The sequence below is a fragment of the Vespula vulgaris genome, chromosome 1 (assembly GCF_905475345.1).
Source record: "Vespula vulgaris chromosome 1, iyVesVulg1.1, whole genome shotgun sequence".
In the NCBI taxonomy this organism is placed as follows: domain Eukaryota; kingdom Metazoa; phylum Arthropoda; class Insecta; order Hymenoptera; family Vespidae; genus Vespula; species Vespula vulgaris.
In genome coordinates this window covers 15844266-15869318 of record NC_066586.1, presented here as the reverse complement: position 1 = coordinate 15869318, position 25053 = coordinate 15844266, and the positions used below count along the sequence as shown (strand labels likewise).

General features: G+C 32.9%; 2 protein-coding genes and 1 long non-coding RNA gene across 3 annotated transcripts; 1 reads left to right on the top strand and 2 right to left on the bottom strand.

The window, feature by feature from the left end:
• The first annotated feature begins 9 nt into the window (after positions 1-9).
• Positions 10-10906, top strand: LOC127062287 (uncharacterized). The gene is made up of 2 exons (XM_050990219.1): positions 10-390; positions 694-10906. The coding sequence occupies exons 1-2, from the start codon at positions 384-386 to the stop codon at positions 7404-7406; spliced, it is 6720 nt and encodes a 2239-aa protein (XP_050846176.1). The 5' UTR covers positions 10-383; the 3' UTR covers positions 7407-10906.
• On the bottom strand, positions 10854-23152 carry LOC127062370 (high affinity choline transporter 1-like). The gene is made up of 13 exons (XM_050990423.1): positions 22152-23152; positions 18819-19045; positions 17562-17669; positions 17257-17485; positions 16914-17142; positions 16612-16846; positions 16437-16543; positions 16270-16373; positions 16071-16201; positions 15696-15973; positions 14927-15616; positions 14620-14816; positions 10854-14349 (listed from the first exon to the last, which is right to left on the bottom strand). Exons 2-13 carry the CDS (start codon positions 18994-18996, stop codon positions 14070-14072), a joined length of 2766 nt encoding a protein of 921 aa, XP_050846380.1. The 5' UTR covers positions 18997-19045; positions 22152-23152; the 3' UTR covers positions 10854-14069.
• Positions 23153-23340: 188 nt separating this feature from the next.
• On the bottom strand, positions 23341-24889 carry LOC127062480 (uncharacterized). Its single transcript, XR_007781143.1, has 3 exons — positions 24628-24889; positions 24455-24548; positions 23341-24105 (listed from the first exon to the last, which is right to left on the bottom strand). It is a non-coding gene; the product is annotated as an uncharacterized LOC127062480 (long non-coding RNA).
• Between the last annotated feature and the right edge of the window lie 164 nt (positions 24890-25053).

Sequence of the window (25053 nt, the reverse complement as noted above, 5' to 3'; positions counted from 1 at the left end):
TCCATACAGTATAGCCAACATTCAGATATATTATCCATGTCAAAGTTTTATGTTAAACATTTTATTCTAGATTGTTACAAGTCTGTATTTTCTGTGTGTTTTAAACAATGAAGTTGTTTCGAACGAATAAAAGATATAATTTTTTCAGTGCAGTCAACCATACTTATAAATGAAACTGTCTATGATATTTAAAAAAGATATCAAACAGGTTGAGTGATTCATAAATAATAGATTCTTCAATATTGGAAACTGAAAATGATTCCTAGTTAGAAATTATAATAAGTAAAAACTAATTTCATGCGCAATAACGTAAATTGTTCATCCTAAATTAAAAAAATTAATTCTAGTGAATATTGCACCATTTTAAAGAATATCCTGTAATCATGAAAGGTAAATTTATTATAAATCATGATTATACTAAATTTCCAATTACAGATCATATTTTATCATACAATTTAATTTTCATTAAATTTAGAAATAAATGTACATATTTGAAAATATATTCCATCTTTTTATTTATAATATTTTCATAATTTATTTGTACAAATCAAATTTACACTGTCTTTGTGACATTTTATCTTATGTTATTAGAAAATATTTTAGTTCACTTTTTATATGTCGAACCATTATATAATTTAAAATATATTAATGAAACTAATAGATAACAAAAATGTTTAATATATTTTATTCTAGGTAATAAGAAAAATCACGATAAGAAAAGAAATATACTTTCTATAAAACATATTACACAGAAAAATAGTATAAATGAACATATAATGAAAGACAAAAAATATTTGAATATGGCTATTGCATTATCTAATACCACGCATTCTATAAAACACGAAGAAATACAATGCAGTAATAATATAAAAATATTGCAAAAAAGTTTATGTAAACCTGTATCAGTAGTACTTCAATGTTTATCTCAAGAGATTAAAAACTATTTGTATACTATAAAAAATCAATATAAATCTAAAATAAGGATTCATCCAAGAAAACATATATCAAGGAAACTCAAAGAACAAGAGCTACAACTAAGTAATGACATTAGTGATATTTTTGATATAAATAATAAACCTGAAAATACTTTTTTGAATTTAATAAATAATGTTTATGTTAATGATGAATTCGATAATGAGGGAAAGAACAGTGACCAAAGAATAAACAAGAATGAAGTGCTAAAAAATGTGCAACCAGTTGTGATGTTATCAAATCAAGTTATATTAAATCAAGTAGATGAGAATAAATTAAAAAGTAGAAAAAAAGTTCAAAAAACACTAAAATGTGTATTTTCTCCAGAAAATATCATAGATAATAATAAATGTAAACAAAATAATTGTGCATATGATGATATAGAATCTATTCATTCTTTGCCAAAGACAAATGATGAACTACCTTCTATAAAAGAAGCAAATAAAAATGAAAAATGTTTAGATAAAAGAAAATATAAAAGAAAATATATGTCTCATGAAGAATCTAATGATATATCAAATTCTATAAAAAATCAAAGAAAAAGAAAGAAAAAAACTGAATTAAATTATAAAGATCCTGAAGGAACTATAGTCTTAAACCATCTTAAAACAACTAATAATACAGTTATAATGAGTAACTTACATCTTCATGCTCCATATCCAAACATTACTGATTCAAAAGTAATATTAACTAAACTAGAAAATATATATGATGATAAATATATCATAAACTGGAAAAAGAAGTGTCCACAACAATTTCTTTTGTTTCAAAATTCAGAGTCTATTGAACAACACAAACATTTTCCTATAAATATATTATCTACAAAGACTATAGATAATTCTCACAAAGATTTTACAAAAGATAGTGAAAGTAATATGAGCACAGAAATTGAATTAAATTCATGTATTTTACCATCAAAGTATGAACAGCCTAAAAATCCAAAAGTGATTTTAGTGAAATTAGAAGAATTGGGAATTTCTCTTAAAGAACAAAATGTAGTTTCAAAAGTAGAACATTCAATAGCACAATATATTGATTACTCTAAAATAAATTTCTTTAATCATTCCAGTAATGTACTTGCTCATAATAGTGAAGTTTGTAGTGCAATTAGTGAATGTATTAATGAAGCTTTAGCAAAATTGAATCCTTTTGAAAAAGAAGTAATGATCAAATATCTTTTATCCAAACATGCTAAATCAAATGCATTAACTATACAATTAGAACAAAACTCTTCTTCTTCAAAAAGGATTTTACAGGATGTATATAATTTAGAAAAATTTTCAGAGATATTTTCATGTGAAAAGTCTAATGTATGGTCAAAATCAACAGAAAACATGAAATATCCAGAAATATGTACATCATCAATATATGAAGTAGAAGGAACATCTAATTTATCAAAACTACCACAGATTATTCAGGATGAAATTATCTCTCCACAAAGGATGTTATTAAAAATACATTTACAAAGATATCTAGAAAGATTTTCCAGAAATTCTTCTCTAGCAGAAGTTAACTCAATGACTGTGTCAGATGAAATATTAAACAGAAGTTTAAAATTAAAGGAAATTCAAATATTACCACTACTGATTACAGGACAGAGTATTTCTCCAAAAAAATCTAACGAGACGTTAAAATTAATAAGTGCAATTGATTATGAAAATATAACAATTCTACAAAATAATGAAAGAACTCTAATTGATAATGACAAACGAAATGCATTACAAAAGAATACAGATCAAGGATTAAGCCGTATAGAAGATTTGCTACCACAGTTCATTGTTGATAAAAGTTCTAGTGTAAACAACATAACAAATGAATCAATAATCCCCGTGTTAAAAGAGACTGCTACAGATGGCATACCTGTAAATAATAATAGTATTTCAACTGAATCATCAATATTATATGACGTAAAAAACAGCATAGAAGATACTGGTTTATCAAATGAAACGTCAATAAATAACGATTCTAGAAAAATAATTTCGGTTAGTGATATAACAAAAATAGATGTTAGTGATATAACAAAAATAGATGTTAGTGATATAAACGTACCAAAAAGTGTGCAAGTAGAAGAAATTCAATCAAACATTAATACATCAGATAATTCTTTTTTTTATGAATGTATTGCTTGTGGATCATTCTTCCCAGAATTTAAAATACTTCAATCACATCTAAAGAAATGCTTGAAGAAAGAAAGAAATAGTGTAAATGATAACGATACGATATTTAATAGATCTAAACGTGCGAATTTTTTGGAGACTTCAAAATGTTGTGATACACCAGAATTGAATTCATTGATACACCAGCAAGAATCTTGTGCTCTTGGTAATAGTAGTACAGTATTGTCAACATTTTTGATGTTTCCCTCAATTTCTCCCATCTCTAAATCTAAAATAAAAAAAATTAATCATGATATTCGACAAAAGGACAAGCGTGCACGTCGTAAACTATTACAATGCAATAATAAAAATACTCGATGTACTGTCTGTTCAGAAGTATTTGATTCAATGATAAGTCTCTCAAAACATATTTATGGCCATACTGAAAAAGAGTTGCAAAAAGCATATGAAATTGCCAAAAGAAAACAGAGATGGAAAAGTGCAAATGACAGCGATAGTGAAAAAATTGATATGAATACAATTGATTCAAGTGAAAAAACACAAACCAGTGAATCTTCAAGCACATTACTCATAGATAGTACAACGGTTGAATCATTGCAGACTGATCTAGAAAATAAGAAAGATGGAAATACAGCAAATAAAATTATTTCAATGGAAAAAATGAGACAAAATGAATCGAAAGAAATAAAAAGTTTTTTGGATCCATTGGCAATAGAAACTAATAAATATGTATCAATGAAAATTTCTACAGCTTGTGAAACAAAATCAATTAAATTGTGTGCGTGTCATAAAAATGAATTTGGAAACAAAACATCTATTGAATTAGTTTTACTTTGTAATATTTGTAATATTTTATTTCAAACAAGGGAGTGTTTTGAAGCCCATTTTGAAAATGTGGAAACATATTTGTGTAATGCTAAACGATTAACTAGCAGAGTACCAAAATTGTATTGCAGTGTTTGTCAAGTAGTATTGTATTCTTTTATTGGTATGCGTCAACATATGGAAAATCATTTAAAAAATTTTCCAAGTATCAAACTATTTTGTCATGTCTGTAAGGTACGTTTTATCGGTATGGGTCCTATATTTAATTTACACTGGTTTAATCACACAAGAAATATTTGTTATGTAGCTTCACCTGCAAATTTTCCAAAAATATCGATAGTGGATCCGACCAGTGAGGAATGGTCAATTATTACTTCAGATCAATTCAAGTATCTTATAGTGACAGAACACGTTTGCAGTATTTGTAATGCACAGTGCTTTTCAAAGAATCAATTAAAATATCATATGTTATCTTGTACAGAAAGTTCAGTTTCAAAGTTACCTAGCATAATATCTACAAATAATCACGAAAATGAAGATATTCAATCGGAATTGAACTTGCGTTTGTTTTGTAATATTTGCAATCTCACATTTTCACAAAAATCTTTATATGAAAAGCATGTTGCAAGTCACAAAAATAATTGGCAATCAGAATACATTTATTTGTCAGAAACAGATGTAAAAAGAACGTATATTTGTAATATTTGTGCGAACATTTACGAAAACCTAAAGGAATTCATGATACATTGGCAAGATCATAGTATGGTACATGAAAGTTTTATGTGTAATCAATGCAAAAAAAGTTTCTTCAATCTGGAAACATATATAGAACATTCAAAGCAGTGTAATATATCGATAATAAACGTAGAAAACACTTCCTATCAAGAGATTTATCACAAAATGGATTTTACTTGTAAGATTTGTAATTTAACTTTTGACTCAGACAAAATTTTATGTCAACATACTAGTATTCATCATGAAAAGTTTCCAAATTTGGATACAATTCCCTCAAATAATGCATGCAACGATTTAAACTTACAAAAAATTTCTTTGATATATCCGACAAAATTAGAGCATGATTTGATAGCACCTATCATTGTTTCTACTCATTCAACTGATGAAATAACGACGAACAGCACAGCTCCTGTAAACAAGAGTATATCTGAAGTACCTGAAAACAACAATTCTACAATCAACCAGTCAATTGATTCATTGAAATTATTGACAAATTCTGGATCAGTAGAATCTAGTATTGTTGATAAAAATTTAGAAAATCTTTCATCAGTCAGCGATACAGAAATCGACGACTCGAACGCAACCAAAATTAATAATTTTGTGAGGGACAATAGACCGTCTGTTCTTATGAATAAATCGGAAAAGGAGGAAAACACAACTGCTATAAATAATAGTTTGGATAAGTATGATGATAGAAAAGATTTAAACAACAGAAACACAGTGATAGTTAAATCACCTGACTTGAAAAAGAATGATGTTCTTGATAATCCTCTGCCATCTGAAAATATTGATATAAACGAAAAACAAGATGATGTTATACTGATCGAACCTAATATTTTAAAGGAAACCGTAAAACCAATGACGAGTCTCCAATCAAATAATTCTACCGAAAAGAGTGAAGAGCCGATACAGACTAAGAAATATTTACGCGTAAAGAATATTTCAGAATTGATGGACCAAAACATAAAATACAATTTTTACAATAAAAATGACCAAGATGGAAATACCAACATTCCAACGTCTTCACCTTTGGCCATGAATTTGTCAAATCAAAAACAAACTAAGAAGTTAAATGTCAAACCACATAAAAATAAAAAATCATCAAATGACCAACAGAAATCTGTAAAGACTACTTCAGGTGCGAAAGTTTATAAAATGATCATTATAGATCACTCACCTACTAAGAAACAAGCGGCTTATGTTCCTTATTACGAATCAGAGAGGCCGAAACAGAGCTTTGTTGTACCACCAGAATCAGTACAAAAAACAAGGTCAATACCACAATCAGCACAAGGAGCAATGCCAATACTAGCACTACAATTAGCACAAAATACAACTCTAATAGCAACACCAGAATCAGCACAAAAAGAAATACCAACACTAGTACCACAATTAGCACAAAAAGTAACATCAACACAAATACTAGCACTACAATCAGCACAAAAAGTAACACAAATGCTAGTACCACAATCAGCACAAAGAGAAACACCAACATCACCACTACAATCAGCACAAAGAGAAACATTAACACTAGCACCACAATTAGCACAAAAAGCAATATTAATACCAACACAAACACTAGCACCACAATCAGCACAAAAACCAACACCAACATTAGCATTACAATCAGCACAAAAAGTAACATTCACACCACCACCAAAATCAGCACAAAGAGAAACATTAACACCAGCATTACAATTAGCACAAACAGAAATACGAATACCAACACTACAATCAGAACAAAGAACAACATCAATACCGCTATCATACTCAATACGAACACCAACACCAATGCCAATATTACGATCAGCATTATTAACAGTACCAACCCTTAATGATTCTTGCACAGCTCCATCGCAAATTCCTGATGCTCAATATTCAAATATCAAACCATTTACTACAAATTCATGTCCAATGAATCCAAAAATTACCGCTGCTACATATGCTCCATCGATAATTAAAGAACCACAAAATATGACTCAAAATCGAAGCATGTTAATTGCTCCATCGTCATTGGTTTCGACAAATTCTTCGACTAATAATTACATGAGTAATACTTATATAGCTCAGAGAAATAACACTGCGTTAAGTAAGACTGCACCTACATCCATGATATCGAATTTACAATCGATGAATGATATTTCTTACCAAAATTTAAAGGCAGGACAACCGCATGATACTCATAGTACAATAAAGCTGCAGAATGCAGTTCATAATAGGTGTAGTAGTAGATCAACCAAAGTAATGCCTATTGTCAGATCACGGAACAGTGTAAAGTCATATATGAACAATGGAACCTCTAGTCTTCCAGTGTCATCTGATCAAAATCATTATAATAATTCTAATATCAAGTATACTTCCATGAGTGGAGGAAATTTAACTATAATGCAAACGCAATATTCTAAGCAAAATAATAATCGGATAAATAATGTAGGTAGTATACAAAAACAATCGAATAGTCCATTCCAAATGTCCACTTTCTGTCAGCCAGTTATTGCGAATTCCCATTCTGTGATGTCCCCTCAACAACCGCTTGTTCATTATCAGCCTAACACAAGTGTAGCAAATTCTCAATTTGTGCATTCTTTATATATGTGCCATTTTTGTCCAAAGGTTTCATACTTTTCAACGGTACAAGAGTTGGATTATCACTTGAATGTTCAACATAATTTTTTCTGTAATATTTGTAACGAACGTTTGTACACTTCAAACGATCTCGATATTCATAAGTTACAGCATGATTCATCGTGGTTTTAAAATGTGTTTCAAAGTTGAAACTTGAACTATATCTTTGCAAATGCGCGAAAAAATGAAACATGGTATTGTTATTTATTATGTAATTGTTTAAGTAATCATTGGCATAATTAACTTTTAAAATAACGTTACGATAAATTTACTTCATTTTCACCTTGATATAAATTTTATAATTGGCGATAATTTTTTTTATTTGTATAGTTTTTTTATTTCTTACTTGTATAGTTTTTCTATTCTTTGAAAAGATTTTTATATAATTTAAATGAAAGTATTATCATTCCTAAATAAAAGAGATATTTTCATTCCTCTATCTTATATTCAATCTATTGTTTATTCAATCAAGTTCATTCATTTCATAAATTTATATCATTTAATATTATTTACTTGATCTCTAAGGAATTCTTAATTGTCTCTTTTTTTTATGAATCTCTAAAAAGATAAATCTTTAATGTGATCTCAAAGATGTTTTTATCGATTTTATAACCATAAATCGATGGAAAAAGAATAGAAAAGTAATTGAACTCTTGTTTCTTTGAAACAGTATTATATAAGTATATATGTATAGTATTTATGTGTATACATATATATATGTATAATATATATACATTATATATATTATATATATAATATATATATATATTATATATATATATATTGTTAATATTTAATATATTTCATACGATGTATAGGAATGTGTTAGAATAAAGGTATAATAACTTCCAATTGATATCTCTTAATATTCTCTCGTATATATATATACGAAACTATTAATTCTCAATAAAAATATTATTCGTTATTTGCGCTAAATATCTTTATTCGGCACTTCGTACGATTTTCTGTACAGGAGCGAATCAGGAACTCGATGCAGCATCTTTCTTTTTCTTTTCTTTTTCTTTACTTTTTCAATTCCAATAAAAAAAGAATAAATTTTCAACATACAAAAAGATTATATTACAATACATATAGTTCGTGGAACGTTATCGAATTATAATGATGAAAGTAAATGGGATATAGATTCAATGTAAAATAAGTCATAAAAAGAAATTAAATTTTGCCTTCATTCGAGTTCTTGGTCACATTGATCGTTAGCACAAACTTGCAGAATAACGATTACTTCTCTATGTTATGTAAATAATTTTATCTTACGATGGTAAGAAATGTTTCATTACTAACATTTCTAATCATTCATCCACCTTTTTTGTTTTGCGCTTCATTCAGATGGTAGCATTGACCACATTTATTTCACATATACATATTTTCATCGATGTATCGAGAATAAATTAAGATATATACCTCTACGTGTGATCTTATGTCTAATTTTAATCATATTTTTATTTATTTCTTTTTTTTTCTTTTTATATTAACTTTGTGTGTGTGCGTGTGACTGATCTTTCTTATTTTGTCGTACGATCGAAGAGCAAGCTCAATCGTTTCAGAAATAACGTCGGGGTTAGTGTTGAACGAAGAAAAGAAAAAAGAAGAAAACTCATTTTTGTTCATTCAATATTCTTCAACGATTTCATAGATCGAAGCATTCTCGTTCTTCGTACGGCATTCAAATTAAGGCGAGCTTATTACTATATTCGGTTATTCGATGTATCGACCATTGCGTCGATAAATCATTTCCAACTTTCGATCAGTAAATAACTTGATCCATTACATTGGTCGATTCAACGAAGGCATCTAATCGTAAGAGATATAATTTTTTTATTTTCTTTAATCTACGCTTTGGCACGTAATTCACGTAACACAACGTTTTCATCGTGTGTTAATATTGATTTATAAAACGAAAGTGTGTGTGTATCCCTTTCTAGAGAGACATTATGATCCTTATTTGTATATTACATTTAAACGCTTTTACGAGGTATTAAATGTATATACAAATTTGGAATGGTGTTAGTAAATACTTATTAACTAATATATATATATACATACCATATATATATATATATATATATATATATATATGTATTTATATATATATGGTATGTGCATATTGAAGCGATTTAATTACAATGTTTTATTCTTGACGGGATTTTACAAATTATAATAATAAAAATGACGTAGTCTTTTTTGTTTCTTATTTTTCGTACAATTGATTTCGACGACTGTAAAAATAGGATTGTTTTTCTAAAAATGGAAATGTTTAACTGTTTAAAAGATATTTTCGGATATAAAAGTTGAATTCTGAGGTTAGAAAAAAGTGACGCTTCGTATCTGTTTTTTTGTTGGGCGCGAATACAAATTGTTTTATGTTAGATGTGTGCTGTGTATATATATATATATGTATGTATATATATACATACATATTCATATATATATATTTATATATATGTATGTATGAACGAGTCATATATGTATCATATATATAAAACAATGTAATATATTTACGTGTATCATATATAAAACGAACTTCGAGAGATATCGTATGGCGATAAGATTTTAAATAATAATATAAATTCATAAAAATAACAAGTTATAGATAATCGAAGTAAATATAAAAAGGAAAGAATATATGTATATGTATGTCAATCAAAATGATTTTTCTTTGCAAAAGATTTCTGTATCACATATACATATGTAAGTAAGCCGATATCATTCGAAGTTTACAGTTTGCATGTATCCGTCGACGAAAATGGTTTTGTAAAATCAAATTATTAATCATCCTGAGAGACATTAGAAAAGCTTAATTGTCCTCGTGTTATTCATTTATTTCTGTTTTATTACGTAGCGATTATACACGAACCTTTTCGACGACTATACATTCTTAATTCAATTATTATTGTTATTATTATTATTATTATTATTATTGTTATTATTATTATTATTAATTATTATTAATTATTATTAATTATTATTAATTATTATTAATTATTATTATTATTATTACTGTTAATATTATTATTATTTTTTTTATAGTGTACGGCGATCGTATATCTAAAATTAATGTCGACAATAATTTGTCGATAATAAAAACGACGAATTACTGACAAATTTCATAAATTACAAAATATGTGCGTTCTGACGAGGCATTAACTTATAAAATGATTGAAATCAATGTGATAACTCATTTGAAGAATGAAATTAGCCGAATATGGATATAGGTCGTTTCTATATGTATGTATGTATGTATGTATGTATGTATGTATGTATGTATGTATGTATGTATGTATGTATGTATGTATGTTTGTATGTGTGTATGTATGCATGTATGCATGTATGTATGTATGTGTGTATGTATATATGTATGTATGTATGTATGTATGTATGTATGTATGTATATAATACTTATATGTTATTAATTATAATATTTAACTACTAATTTTATTTTTTTTCCATTTCCATTAACGTGTACTTATATATCGTGTATTGTACTTTTTATATCTGTATGCGTTCTTTTATATTGCGTCATAGATAAAAGTAGAAAAATAATTGGTAATCCTAGACCAAGTAATTCATTTTAAGCTTGTATAGAAAGTTTTTCTTCTTTTTTTTTTTTTTTTTATAAAAGACGGGAATATTTCTTTTTTCATTAGAATTTGATAGTCGAGAAATAGGGGAGGACGCAGTCTCAGTCGATATTACACGTACATATATATTTATGTACGTATGATTCTAAATATAAAAAAACATTTCTTTTTGGCTTTCTTTTTCTTTCTGCTGTTTTATATATATATATTTCGTCGTTTCGGGGAAATAGATATAGAATAAATGAATTTAGATATACTACCATATATGTATGTATATGTATATGTATATCTACGTTAGGACAATGTTAAGATTGCTTACTGTTCTCGGCCACTCCATATTCGTACATACAATATCGTACATACAAAAAGAAAAAGAAAAACTTTTCTGTTTTGAATTTTTCTTTTCTTTTTTTCTTTTTTTTTTTTTCACAGAAAAGGCAGTATCGTTTCGTTATTTTGATTTAAAGCGAAAACATATTATGTATTTTTGCCAACACGATCGCCGTACTACGCGTGCTAATTGTATTATTCTAACGAATTAAGTAATTCTATGAAAGACAAGAGGTGTCTCTCACAAGGATTCAGAATTCGATCTCTAACTCATGAATCCTTCTCTACGATCGAATAATACTGATATAGGTTTTTCGACGTCCGACAGAACAAAATCAACGTAATACTATTTTATTTTTGTTTTTCTTATTATTGTTGATGTTATCTTCTTCAGGTTCTTACCCATTCCTTACATATTGGTATTATTAATTAATAATTACTACCTTAATTACGATTTTTTTCCGCGTATTATTACTTTACTAAAAATTGTTATATATATATATATATATATATATATATATATATATATATATATGTACGAGAGGTGAGGATCACCCATTTAATTCAATAAGTATGGATACGAACCTGGTTGTCTATAAAAGTACAGAAAACTCTCAGCTCCAATCACTTTTTAACGAAAAAAAGTAATGAAATGAGTTCGTTTATATCCACAAAAAAGCAACAAAAATATCATTATTGTTGTATATATAAGTATTAATAAGGTTATCACAAGATAAAAACAAGAAAATAAAAAGATCATGTGTATACGTGTATGTACTTCTCTTATTTCGAATTAAGTACGAATCATATGGTATAGGTAGTATAATGTGCATTCTGTAAATAATAATAACAATCGATACTATCAACCACAATTAATAGAAAAAAAATAAATATAAAAAAAGAAATCGAAGGAAATAAACAAATTAAAAGGAAATATATCTCATTTCACAAATGGATCGGAGCGTTTACTCTACGTACGTATTTCGAAATACTACATATTTAATTTTTTTTTCATTTACATTCGCGACAATCGTACGATAAAAGGACGATCTAACTTCCACGCTATAATCACACCGATTTATCGTGGACATCCGCGTTCCTATCTACTTGTACAATATTAATCCTACAGACCTTACGATTTATCGGTGGAAAAATATCGTATTTTTTGTTGTCAGAGTATCATAAATTTGCACCCAATTTACTGGACGTTCTTTTACAAGCGGCGTAATCTTCGCTAATGAAGATGAAAAAAAAAGAAATAATCTCTTCCTCAAAAAAAGACGATAAAGTAATTAGCGATTTGATGTATATTGTTCAAAATTTCTCCCTTTTAAATGTTAACAAACAAACGAATGAACGAAAAAAGTTTCGTAACGTTATGTTTTGTTTTTCCTTTTTCCTTTTTTTTTTCGCAGAACAATCCACTTATCTTTTCGATATAATTACTTAGAAATAATCTTTCAAAAAACGAAGCTTACGCTACCCATCTTCATGACTATGCTTATCAACTCTCATATCTTTCATTCGATTGTGAAAACTTTAAGATTGCGTAAGTACGCCATTCCTATAATATATATGTATGTAATTACTCGATAGCCTACTCTTATTGATTAATAATCTATTGCTTAGGTTATATCTAATTTCCGCAAAAACGTATGTGAAGATCGTGTTATGTATATATGTGGTAGGTGTGAATTATGAAATACTAATTAAATATAATATTATATACAGATGAGATTGGACACAAAAAAGAGAGAGAGAGAGAGAGAGAGAAGAAATAGTCTCTCTATTCCCTACAAATGAAGTATTTTATGTATGTATCTAAAAGGACTTTTTGCTAAAGAGAAGTTACGCCCATATTCGCTTTTCCTCCTCATTTAATTCTCTCTTCTTTTCCTTTTTTCTTTTTGTATAAAATTCATTTGTTTCAGTCTGAATGTCATAGGATGGATATCGAGAACTAAAGGACATCGAAACTCCAGTCCTATTAATATCTTAAAGGTAATATATATATAAGTTAAGAGGTATATAGTGGTGATTAATGGACAGGGTCTGACTAGTTTCGATTTGAACTACTCGACTCAAGTGATACTCTAAACGTTTGAAATGTATATAAGTTATATAAGAAAGTTTTTAATCAATCTCTTACGATCATCTCTCCTTTCGCAAGCACGTGTTTTCATCTTCGAAATAACATTGCATAATTATAAATTGGACGAATATGGGCTTTAAGATCGAGCACGCGAAAGTAGACATTTTCGTGATTATTATAAATATTAAATTGTTATGTACAAATGTGTAACAATTATTGCACGCTAGCAAGTTGTACGAACACAAGCATTTCCTTGTATGAATATCTAGAATAATAAGTATCTTTCTAATTGTTAGATTGTCTTTGTTAGTTTTTATACGTCGATGATGAAACACAAGGATGAACGCATCTATATCCTAGGACTACTCGTTACATATACGTATTTGTCAGATAGAAATGCTTATGTCACGTGTTCTCTGCTATCTGGCGCAAGCCACCCTGCCTTTGCGTGTGCGCTTGATGTCGTTTAGAAAAAAATGTTCGTCGTCAGCTTCGTCATCCGTATTATAAACGCTGAGCTATCTGTTCCATCTATAACCTACGTAGACCTAATGAACAATGGAACAAAAAGTGTGTGTATAGGGTGTACCTATGTATATAAAAAAAGAAGGACAGATATGACATTTTCATAGAAATTTTCTGAACAAATCAATAATGAAAAATTGGGACTGACATATAGAGCTACGAAGGAGCTGACCTATCATCTATGAGAAGATAGCTACGATTGTCATCGATTCTTAGTCTCTTCAGTTTCCCTCTTCGACGTCCTATCTTCTAAAATCTGCTGACCGCTTCGTCGTCGGTCACAAAGTAATTGGAGTTCTTAACGGCTGAACCGTACATACTGTAACTTGGGCTGCAGATGACGACACCGGTGGTCGTACATCCACTGAGTTCCTTTTCATTCGTCACGGAGGAATGACGAGCAATCGTACCCGTTCTTTTGTCCTTCTTCACTAAAGTCATACGACAGTCCTCCGGTCGTAATGGCATCGAAGGATAAGTCGGTTGTCTGGCCAATGTTGTAAGAGCTCGGTCTCCGGTGTCGTTAAAGCTACGAAAAATGTGTTAGGGTAACATGAAAGAGAGAACCACGTGATTTAGAAGGAAAAAACAAGGAGATAAAGTGAACAAAAAATATTTCATGTCTTCTGGTATAACTTGATGATTCCAATGTTTGTAAGTTGTTGGATCAGGGAAAAACGTGCTTCAACATAATCCCAAACATAATTTATTGTAAAACATAAAATAAATCTCTTTATTGTCACGTCACAAAAAGAACAAAAAGTCAAACGGTGATCTCGATTCGAACGCTTTTAACTACCTGTGATGCCTGACGATGCCTCTTTTTATTCTGCAATGTTCGTTCCCGCTGTGTCCTTCGGGTGCAGTACCGTGAGTCTTACAAGCTTCTATGCCCATTGGAACTGGGGATAAAGACCCTGGACCATAAGATCCACTACTTTGTCGTCTATCCAGAATGTGGACTAGTTCCACGGATGGTGTTGGAGAAAATGTACCCTGTACCATTAATTAATGTTATATAATTCACATAATAATAATTAATTAGTTATGACGTTATTGTATAATGCTAAGCGAGCGACGAGATATAAAAACAATGGATGTCTTACTTGTAACGACGGTCTTCTCAAAGTTCCACCATCCATACCGACCAACTTGACACCCTTAACGTTTTTCTTACCACAAACATTTGTAAGCATGCTGTCCTGAACATTTAAATTAAATTCCACCGGATTTCTATCGATAGTTCTCTCACAATCTCGCGATAATTTATCGTTCGTCGTTGTGCTCTCATTGCAGATTTTGTTATAAGGTGAGATAATTGACATGGATGCTGGTATTGTCGTATTCGAAGGAATCGCATTGATATTTCCAACGTCATTACCACCAGACGAAGAAATATTGTTGTCGACTGGTAAAAGCACTTGACCTAATGAATCTCGAAGATTGCGCACTCCAAGAATCTGACCTCTACAAGTTGCACTGGCCTCGTTGATCGGTATTGGGACATATTGATTAGTTGCCGTTTGTACGTGCCTACCAGTCAATGAGATTGGTTGGGTTGAATTTCTTGGAATGCCGTGAAAACTTTGACTAGTCTGATTGGTTCTTTGTATGACAGATGCAACGGTGTTTCCCCTTATCGTTTCATTGTTTGTAAAATCGCTGACAGCAATATTATTTTCGGAACAACGTTGCTCAGAACGTGGATCCTCGTTTAAACTGAGAGCTCCAGACCTGTCGGGTTCATAATTGCAACCACTGACACCATCGCATGCATCTATACCCGACAAAGATTTCTAAAAACATAAATATCATCGTTGGAGTTAGACGAATGACATCTATCGTTAAGACGTTAGAAAATAATCTTGTTCGTACGTTTACTGAAGAGGAATCCATTAGAGCTGCGCCCGAGTTACTCTGTATCACCCCTGATTGGTCTTTCGTCTTTCCAGGCGAGTAAACGCTAAGGACGTCGCAACAACGAGGGAAATATCCCTTTCCAAGAAGATTTCGCGTGAAGAAGCTAGCGATGATCTGCACGAAGAGAGCCGACAACATCGCGGCTGTCCGGAAGGGAAATCTCTGGGTTCTGGTCACTTTGTCGTAAAATGGGTACTCGATCAGTGCCGGTATACCCAAACCCTCTTCTCCTCCTAAAGGATTCAAGCGCGTGTGAGATACTGGTCATTTGCACTTGCAATTAACGATGTACCTAGCGTGAGCGTACACTCGAATGACTACGATACTCACCACCGACACGTAGTACCACAGCAACAAAGTATCCCGCGAGGCATCCATAAGTATCGACCAACGAAGGCCAATAGATGATCGCCAATAACTGAGGGAAGAGTACGACGTACACAAGATCGGATGAGAGATACCTGTAAGGTTGAATATTCATAGCAAAATGTGAATACCAGAGATATTCCAACGTTCGTTTATTACTTACGAAAGATAATAAATGCTGTCCACTTTCAGGGCGAAAATAGTCGAGAGAACGGAGACCATTAACACCGAAATGCGTAATATCCAATTTAATTCTCTTTCGGATGCCTATGATGTAAGAAAAAAATAGATGAGGTCAGTATACATTTGTTCCGATCGAAATGTGCTTACCTTTGGCCTAAGTGTGAGTCTATAAATATTCCTTGAAAACATAGTACTGCTAGCGAGTATGCTGGAGTCTGCCGAAGACATTATTGCGGCCGAGATCGCTCCAAGACCTGCCCTCAAGTTATAATCAATATCCGAGCGAGAAATATTTATTCATTAATACGATATTGATTCTCACCTATGAAAGAAACCCATGGTGGAGTCAAGTACCTCAACACAAGAGGTAATGCAGCATTAGCATCGAAAGACAGAGTCTTGTTCGGACCCTCGATCATCGTCCAGTCCGTTGCTCGTGCCACAACACCGATCAAAGCGCAAGGTACAGCGAGCATTATACAGAAGAACATTGAGGCTACCGATAGTGTTGTTGCAACGGTCGTGCTTCGAAAGCTCAATATTCGTTGAAAGTATCCCTGAACAATGTGTATATCTGTGATCTTTTGAAACTACATAATCTGATACGTATTCACGATCGGTTACCTGCCACGGTATTCCACCGAATACGAGTAAAAGCATGCCATCGATCCACGTCGCTAGATCCTCGTTTTTAATTTCGCCGAGCCACTCCCTGGACGATAAATTCTTTTCAAACGATGTAGCTGGATGGAATATGGAAAACGGTGCTGTGATAGCCAGTCCTAGAACTATGCAGACCAATTGGAGAGCGTCTGTACATGCTACGGAATAGAGTCCGCCGAAAACGGTGTATCTGCAAAAAAAAAAAAATAAAGTCTTTCTGATTCGAACAGGCAGTTAAAATTTGTCCATCCAAATCGTCTACATTCGACTATGCATGCCTTGCAACATACTCTTTTGTACTAACATGGCTGCTAACAATGCCGATGCACAAATGCTCAAGTGTGGATCAACGTCAGCAATGACGACCAACGAACTTCCTAAAGCTTTCAATACCGTTCCGCACCAGAACAAATCACCAAATAGTGCCGGAATGAAGAGTAGTCCACCAACTCCAGCACCATATCGTTCTTGAAAAGGATCCAACATCGTCACGTACTCGGCTTTCCTCATTGGTCTCACAAATAGTATAGCGCCTGTGAAGTTGTCACTTGAATACATGCGATCGTTATACGTCGATAAAATGTTATTCACCGATATTCGAGAACTTACCAAAGAGAAGACTCAGACTGTAACCAATCGGTGGCTGACACCAAAGTAAACCCTTCGTGTACATGACTTCAGCAGTTCCGTTCACGTATGCACCACCTACCCACGTGGCTAGATAGGAAAGAAAGATGATAATTAATTCATGAAATGACCCTGGAGTTGAAAAAGTTTTAAAATAAAATTCTCGTATAAAGATGAATTAGACACTTGAAGAAAATATGAAATTTTTTAGAATTTTCAATTATGAAGACTAAAGGAGGAAGGGGAGGGGAGGTTAAGGAAGAGAAAGAAAACAAAGAGAAAGATGACATTTTTGTTTAATATACTGTAGGAAATTTTAAACGTGCTCCCTTTGGTTGTAACGTACCGAACTCTTCTTTCAGTGCATTGAATACTCAATGAATACGAGGCCGCGAACACCGTGCCGTGAATAAACGGTGTAACGGACACCGCAACCAAACGCGTTTCTTGGTCTACCCATCATTCAACAACGAGAGAAGCGGATAGATAAAGGGAATACGCGAGCGTAGAGCGTACTTGCCACTGCGTTTCTCTGCGTCTCCCGGGGCTGTTCATTACCGTAATGGAGGGATGGAAAAGCCGCAAAATGATTTTCATCGTGAAAGGGCAGGAGAAATAAAGGAGGAGGAGAAACTAGAAGGAAAACTATGGAGAGAGAAAAAGAAAGAGAGAGGGAGAGGAACAAGAGGATACCAGTGAAGAGAATGGAAGCTGGTAAAGTGAACTGAATAAAACCGTACGTGGTAGTTAAAGCGAATAATAACGCACGTTTTTAAGTAGGCCAACTGGGTGACAACGAATTCGCTAGAGAAAGCAAAGTTTTCCGATGACGCCCGTCAATTTCTCTTGCATTTCCGTCCCGTTTTAGAACGGAAATAAAAGAAAGAATTCACGGGTGATAAGCGAACATGTCTTCGTCAGCCGATTCCCAAGAGTCGAACGGTTGTCGTCTGGTATCGTTTTCCAATTTAGTCGAAGCTTTCCTATTCCCCAAGTATATGCATGTTTGTATATTACCTAAATCCTTTCTTATATATACACATACCCGCGTTTATATATATGTATGTATATGTATATATATATATATATATATGTATATATATGTATGTATGTATATATATGTATGTATGTTCATCAGGCAGGAATATACATATGCATCAAATTCGGTTGACAATTCTGAGCTTCTATCTCAAGATCACAGTTCAAAGAGCAGGTTATCCAATCACTCGTCATACCTACCTACGAGCGTGAAGACACCAAGCAATGGTCCTAATCGACGATTCGCCAATATCATGTCGTTTTGGCCATGCTGCTGTTGACTTTTCTTTCTCTTTACAAACGCAGCCCAAATACCAACGCCGAGTACAGCCACGTAAAACACGATAACGCCGACTATCCCAATCACATAGACACCCATCCTCGTGTCCTGTTCTCTCCACACCCTCCCCCCCCAACGTGACGGTAGCCTGTAATCAGAAAGAAGGAAAAGAAAAAAAAATGATTCCCGTTGTACGTGTTCAAAAGTTTATTTTTCATGATAGAAAGAAAGAGAAAGACAGAGAGAAGGAGACAGAGGGAAAGAGAAAAATCTGTTTGTCTTCATTAAGTGTGTACTCCATAAAAAATTCGCTCGTCATGTTTGCCATCGGTCTGGCTCGTGATATATTTACGTTCACTAGAAAATCAACTCTTAACGTATTATTTTGTTCCGCTTTGATCTACATACTTATTAATTAATTAATAGTTAATTAATGTCAAGCGATGTACTCATTCGGATGAAGGTAAATATTCTTTTTCTTTTTTCTTTTCTTGTTTCGAGTGTTAAACTTTTCATTTGAATTATCAATGTCAATAATTGGTAACCGTGAAATTATTCGAAAGTAGAGGAGAAACGTGATACTATTACCAATATCGCACGAATAGGAAGACATTATATTCTAGCTTACATAGTTCGCATTGATCCTTCCTATCCGTTCATATATAATTAATCCCATCATCTCCGTTATAGCTAGTACGCATTTAAGCTTCTCGGCCGAGAGTCAGAGAGTTTCGTCGTATTATCGCATATGGGATTTGAGTAAATGAGAAGTACATACATACAGAGAAGACATACATAGACACATTCGTCGTATCATCGAATTGAAAAGCGTACGAATATAATAGGTACAAACTTATATGGGATTTAAACGGGATCATCATGGCACTTCAGCTCAGTAGTATTCGCACCTATCCTAGGGATCATGTTAAATGAAAGATAAACATTCGTCTTATATCACATTCGAGTCATGAAAATAGATTCCTTTAGGCCATGGAACAGCTCAAATATATTCGCATAAAATTCGAGACACGCATCTTTTTGTTTTCTTTTCTTTTCCTTTTTCCTTTTTTTTCTTTTTTCTTTTTTTTTCCGCGATATTTTTCCTCGATTTTAGAAGAGAACTCAATTTATTTAGGGGAAAAAAGAATGTGTGAATATTTTGATTTGATGTTGTTTGTGAATGCTTTGTTTGACTTTTTCTCGTACCAGTATCCATATCAAAGAGGAGGCCAAGTAAAATTTCAATGGGCTCTAAGCCGAAGGGTGAAAATAATATTGTCGTGTCGAAGGAGATGAGGAGAAGAGAGAGAGAGAGAGAGAAAAGGGGCGAGAAAGAGAGAGTGAGAGAGAAAGAGGTGGGCTCAAGTGGGCCGACGTGTGGATGTGGACGATGTTAAAGCTCGGTACACCTCTATCGCTTTTCTGCGATGCCGGGGCTAATCGAGCTCGGTGGCAATTGCGGCACGGATTAAAATTCAAGAATGGCCTAGATGTCGGTCCGGGATGGGTCGTCAGGTCATGACCTATGCGGTCCACGAACTCGCATAAAGTTCAGCCGGTTCGTTTCAACAGCAAGAGAGAGAGAGAGGAAGAGAGAGAGAGAGAGAGAGAGAGAGAGAGAGAGAGAGAGAGAGAGAGAAGGAACGAAAGAGCTCCTCTTCGTCCGCATTATTAATTCGTTCGAAACGGCTTTTTCAGGCACTCGAGATGCAACGCCAGTGTGATGCTGGTCTTGGTGTACATGCATAGATAGACGTACACACATATATGTATACGTGTACATTATGTACATTGTACATATCTCTGGATAGAGTTTGCGAGTACGATGCGAACGAGGGCAATTCGCGAGACCCTTATACGATATTTAAGCGGGAAATACGAAATGCGAGGCTGTGCAAATATTGAACTATGTACGAATCTATTTAATATTTGTTCACTTTGTCCTTTCGATCTAAATGACGGCTCCATCTGTATCCTTCTATTTCCTTTATGTTTTATTACTCCTTGATGGGAATCCTTTTACTCGTTTTATTCGTAGATCTTTGCTCTCTCCCTCTTTTTGATCCTAACCGACACCGATACTGCCTCTTTTTTTACATTCATCATTTTGCCCTTTCGTCAATCAGGCGAAGCTATTTATTTCCACTTTCCAGGCGAACGAACATTCTCAGTTATCCGTGCTCTTTGATAAATAACAGCAGCATGTTCGAACTTTGATCGAGTTGCACTGATTAGTTATCCAATACTTTGCTCGACATCCTTGGCGATAAACAATATCGAATATCTTATATTAGTTACCCGAGGATATAAATAAGGAAGTATTTCGATTAAAAACAAAATATTATAATAAATTTGAATTTACTAATCGTTCAACTCAATTTTGAATTTTCGAATATATAATCATAATATCTTAATTAAGTTTTAAATAACTTATGTGGATGTGTATAGGTGAAAGGGTGAAACCGATATGAAAAAGGGTATAAATTATTTGACCTTTCTGATAAATACCAAAAGGACAAATTATATACTGACCGTTGCTAAACATACAACAACAAAAAATATATATATCCTAACATGTTTAACATTCTCAAAGCAGAATATCCTCAATTGGCTATTTGTTTGTTCAATCGAAAAGGGTATGATAAATAAAAAGGGGATTTATAGATCTTATAGTTTTTTTTTTTTTTTAACGAATTAACAATGCGATCGTATCTTTCAATAAAAGAAACTACTCGAGTTTCTTGAGCGTATTATTATTCCTAAACTACCACATTAGGCGTAATGTTATCTCTTCGCAGATTAGGTCTGAGATGCAAAGTACAAAAGGAGTAAAATCAAATAGATCGTTCATTTGAATAATATCTACATTTATGATAAGCTAAGTGCTCTTTACTAGATGATTACACTTAACTTAAAGTGTAATGATTACATTTAAGCGGAATACGAACGAAGATACGTTTTTAATGTCACACCAAGGTCTACTTTCTTAATCTTGATAAAATTGATACTTTTTGTCGTTTCATATTCTGACACAGTAATGACGTTTCAATTGAAACGAAAATACTAGTACAACGATAAAAAAAAAATTAGATCGTAGATTGAAGGACATTGGATTATCTCGAAGGAGGACCATCTTGTTGACAGTCTCGCGAACTTAGCGATCTCTTCGCGACAAGGTCCATTGGCACACCCACATTCCTTCGAGCAATTTATTTTTCGTGAAATAATTAATATCTGAAACGATAAAAACTTACCGTGGATGTTCGGTACACGCCTTTCTTTCAGAAAAAGTCCATTACTTGTTCGATCCGTCGGCGAGATGAACCCCGGAAGAGAACGCGATGCAACGAGATGAGAAAACGGGAATCGTAGCAAAAGGAAATTGGGAATGAGGGTGAGAAAAAGAGAAAGGAAAAGAACGAAAGAAGGAAAAAAGAAAATAAAAGATGGGGAAATGAAACGATAGATGGATAGAGAGAGGGAGAGAAGGAGAGAGAGGGAGAGAGAGAGAGAGAGAGGGAGAGAGAGAGAGAGAGAGAAAGAAAAAGAGAGAGAGAGAGAGAGAGAGATGATAAAGAAAAGGAAAAAAAATATGTCGTCTAAGGTTTGACAGTTTTCAACTTAGAGAAAGAAGAACGGTATGAAACGCGCACAGAGTGCACAGTGGCAGAGCAGCCAGGCGTACAACTGAATCTCCTTCGGATTCAGCATCCCGCACGGCTGACGCGCTCTGCGCTCTGGACCGCCACCTCGCCAAGGGGTAGCAGAACGGAGAGATGATGGTAGAAAGGGAAGGAACGATCGGTAAAGAGAGTAAGAGAGAGAGAGACATACAGACAGAGAGAGAAAGAGAGAGAGAGAGGGCTGGAGAGAGGGAGAGTAGCGTTCATAGGGTGGGAGAGAGATGATAGGCGGAAGAGATAAGTAGAAAGAGGGAAATATAGAGAGCGAGATGATGACGATGACGATGACGATGACGATAGTTGGGTCCATTGTGAAATACGATCGAAACATGCTGAAAAAAGAAAAATAATTAAAGATGGGAAGATGCGGAACGATTCGAGATGAATGAGAAGCAAGTTGTCTGTACGGCATCACCGTAAGACAAAATAAAAGAGAAATAGAAAGAAAGAAACAGAGAAAAAGAGAAAGGGAGGGAGAGAGAGAGAGAATGACTGAGAAAAGGATGGGGGTGAATTTAGGGAGAAAGAAGAGGATAAGAAGTCCGAGGGGCCGAACGGAGGATGATAGTGTACTATTCCATGTATGTATCGTATATGCTTGTGTGGAAGAGAGCGAGGGAGGGAGAGTGGCAAATCCACGTGCAGGGGGCAAGCGTATTGATCTGTTCGCGCAAACTCCTGGCTCTTAGCTTTTCTCCGCAACCGGGTCCATATCGTCGTACCCGTACCATTCCTCTTTCATCCTCCGAATACACGCGGCGAACTTAAATATACCTTGATAGTTTCGAGTATGGTCATCGTCCTCGTAAGAGAGCGAAATATATGAACGAAACTGTTTGCTACTTTCAGTATAAGACGGTATTAAAATTCAAACTTATTTTATTTTCTACAAAGGGATGTAATATAATCGAGCTTGAGAAAAACTCTTCTTTACTGCTAAGTTTTATATTGTTAGACTTCATCCGATAGAGAATACAAATATTTCGTTGTAGAATAAGATTCGATTATCTTTTTCCTCGAAATGTTTTTCTTCAAATCTCACGGATACTTGTAAATACAAGCGAATTTTTTTGAAAGGGAAAAGGGAAAGAAGTCAATCTCCTTTTTAACTTCGAATAAAGAATTGTTCGGTGTTTTTTGAGCGAAATAACGATGGCTCGAAGTCGAGAGCCAATTAAATGCTTAAGGGGCATTGAAAAAAAGAAACGATTGTTCGCCGTAGAATCGATAGAAGAAAATATATCATGCGAAGGAAAATAAGAGAGGGAAATAGAAGGAGGAGAAAGGGAGAAAAAGAGAAGGATTAAAATCGGCGAGCGCGGCGAGGTTACAGACAAGAGATACGATGATACTGGATGAAAGAATAGAAGAAAAGATATATACAAGAGACGGATGAAAATTTCAAAGAGAACGAAGTCTTCTACCGGTGTGTGTAGAGCTTGAACACGCGAAAAATAACTCTCGCCTTTTCCTTCCTTGCTTCTTTCCTTCCTTCCTTCCTTCCTTTCTTCCTTCCTTTCTTCATCTATTAGCAAGGAAGAGAAGGGTAAAACTATTCATTAAACGTTTCGTATCTATATTTTACAACGCAGTAGATAGTATTAATAATAGATAAAACGACGTTGAAATCGAAGTATAAAGTGCAATTATTTAAAAAAAACGAGTAATGATAGACTTATTTGTCGAATAGAAAAAAGACGGCTTAAGTGCAAGCGATTAAAATTCAAAGATATAGATTCAAGTATAGAATATTTATTAGAAATGTTTCTACTATATCGTGGATGATATGCCTTTGTCTCAGTTCCACGCGAAGAAAATATTTCTCTATCGACTGAACCCTCTCCCGGATGTAATAAAAAAATCAGAACACGTACCACTTAGTTGTTGTAATATAATAATAATCACTATCTAAAGGGGAACTTCTTCCTTCTTAATAATAATCGTAATGAACAATTGGTCTGACTACACCTATGAAAAAATGGTATAATTTATTTAAAAAAAAAGTATATATATATACATAATAATAATGATAATAAAAAATGCTCACATCAGACTCCTGTTAAGTACTCCTGTCGACTAAAAGTAGAACGGTTTTAAGCTTCGCAACGAGTGACCTAAACTTGTCAACAGTAAAAGCTTTCTAAACGCGCTAAAGTTTATATACATGTTATATACTTCGTGTATAATACATTCTCCTTGAGAGGAGAATAGATTCGGTTACTGTCAATCTTCGATAAATACAAAATTTAAGAACTACTATTTTTTCTTTCTTTTATTTCATTTGTAATACATATTTGATCGTAAACACACAGATTGAAATATTGAAAAAAGTATTAAAATAATGAAACATTATAGATTTGTTAATATATCTGAAAATATATACCGTATATCTGTTTATTCCGTAAATAAAATATTTTTCGTATGTGTGTGTGTATACACACACATACGCTTATAAGTGGATCTTGATAAATGA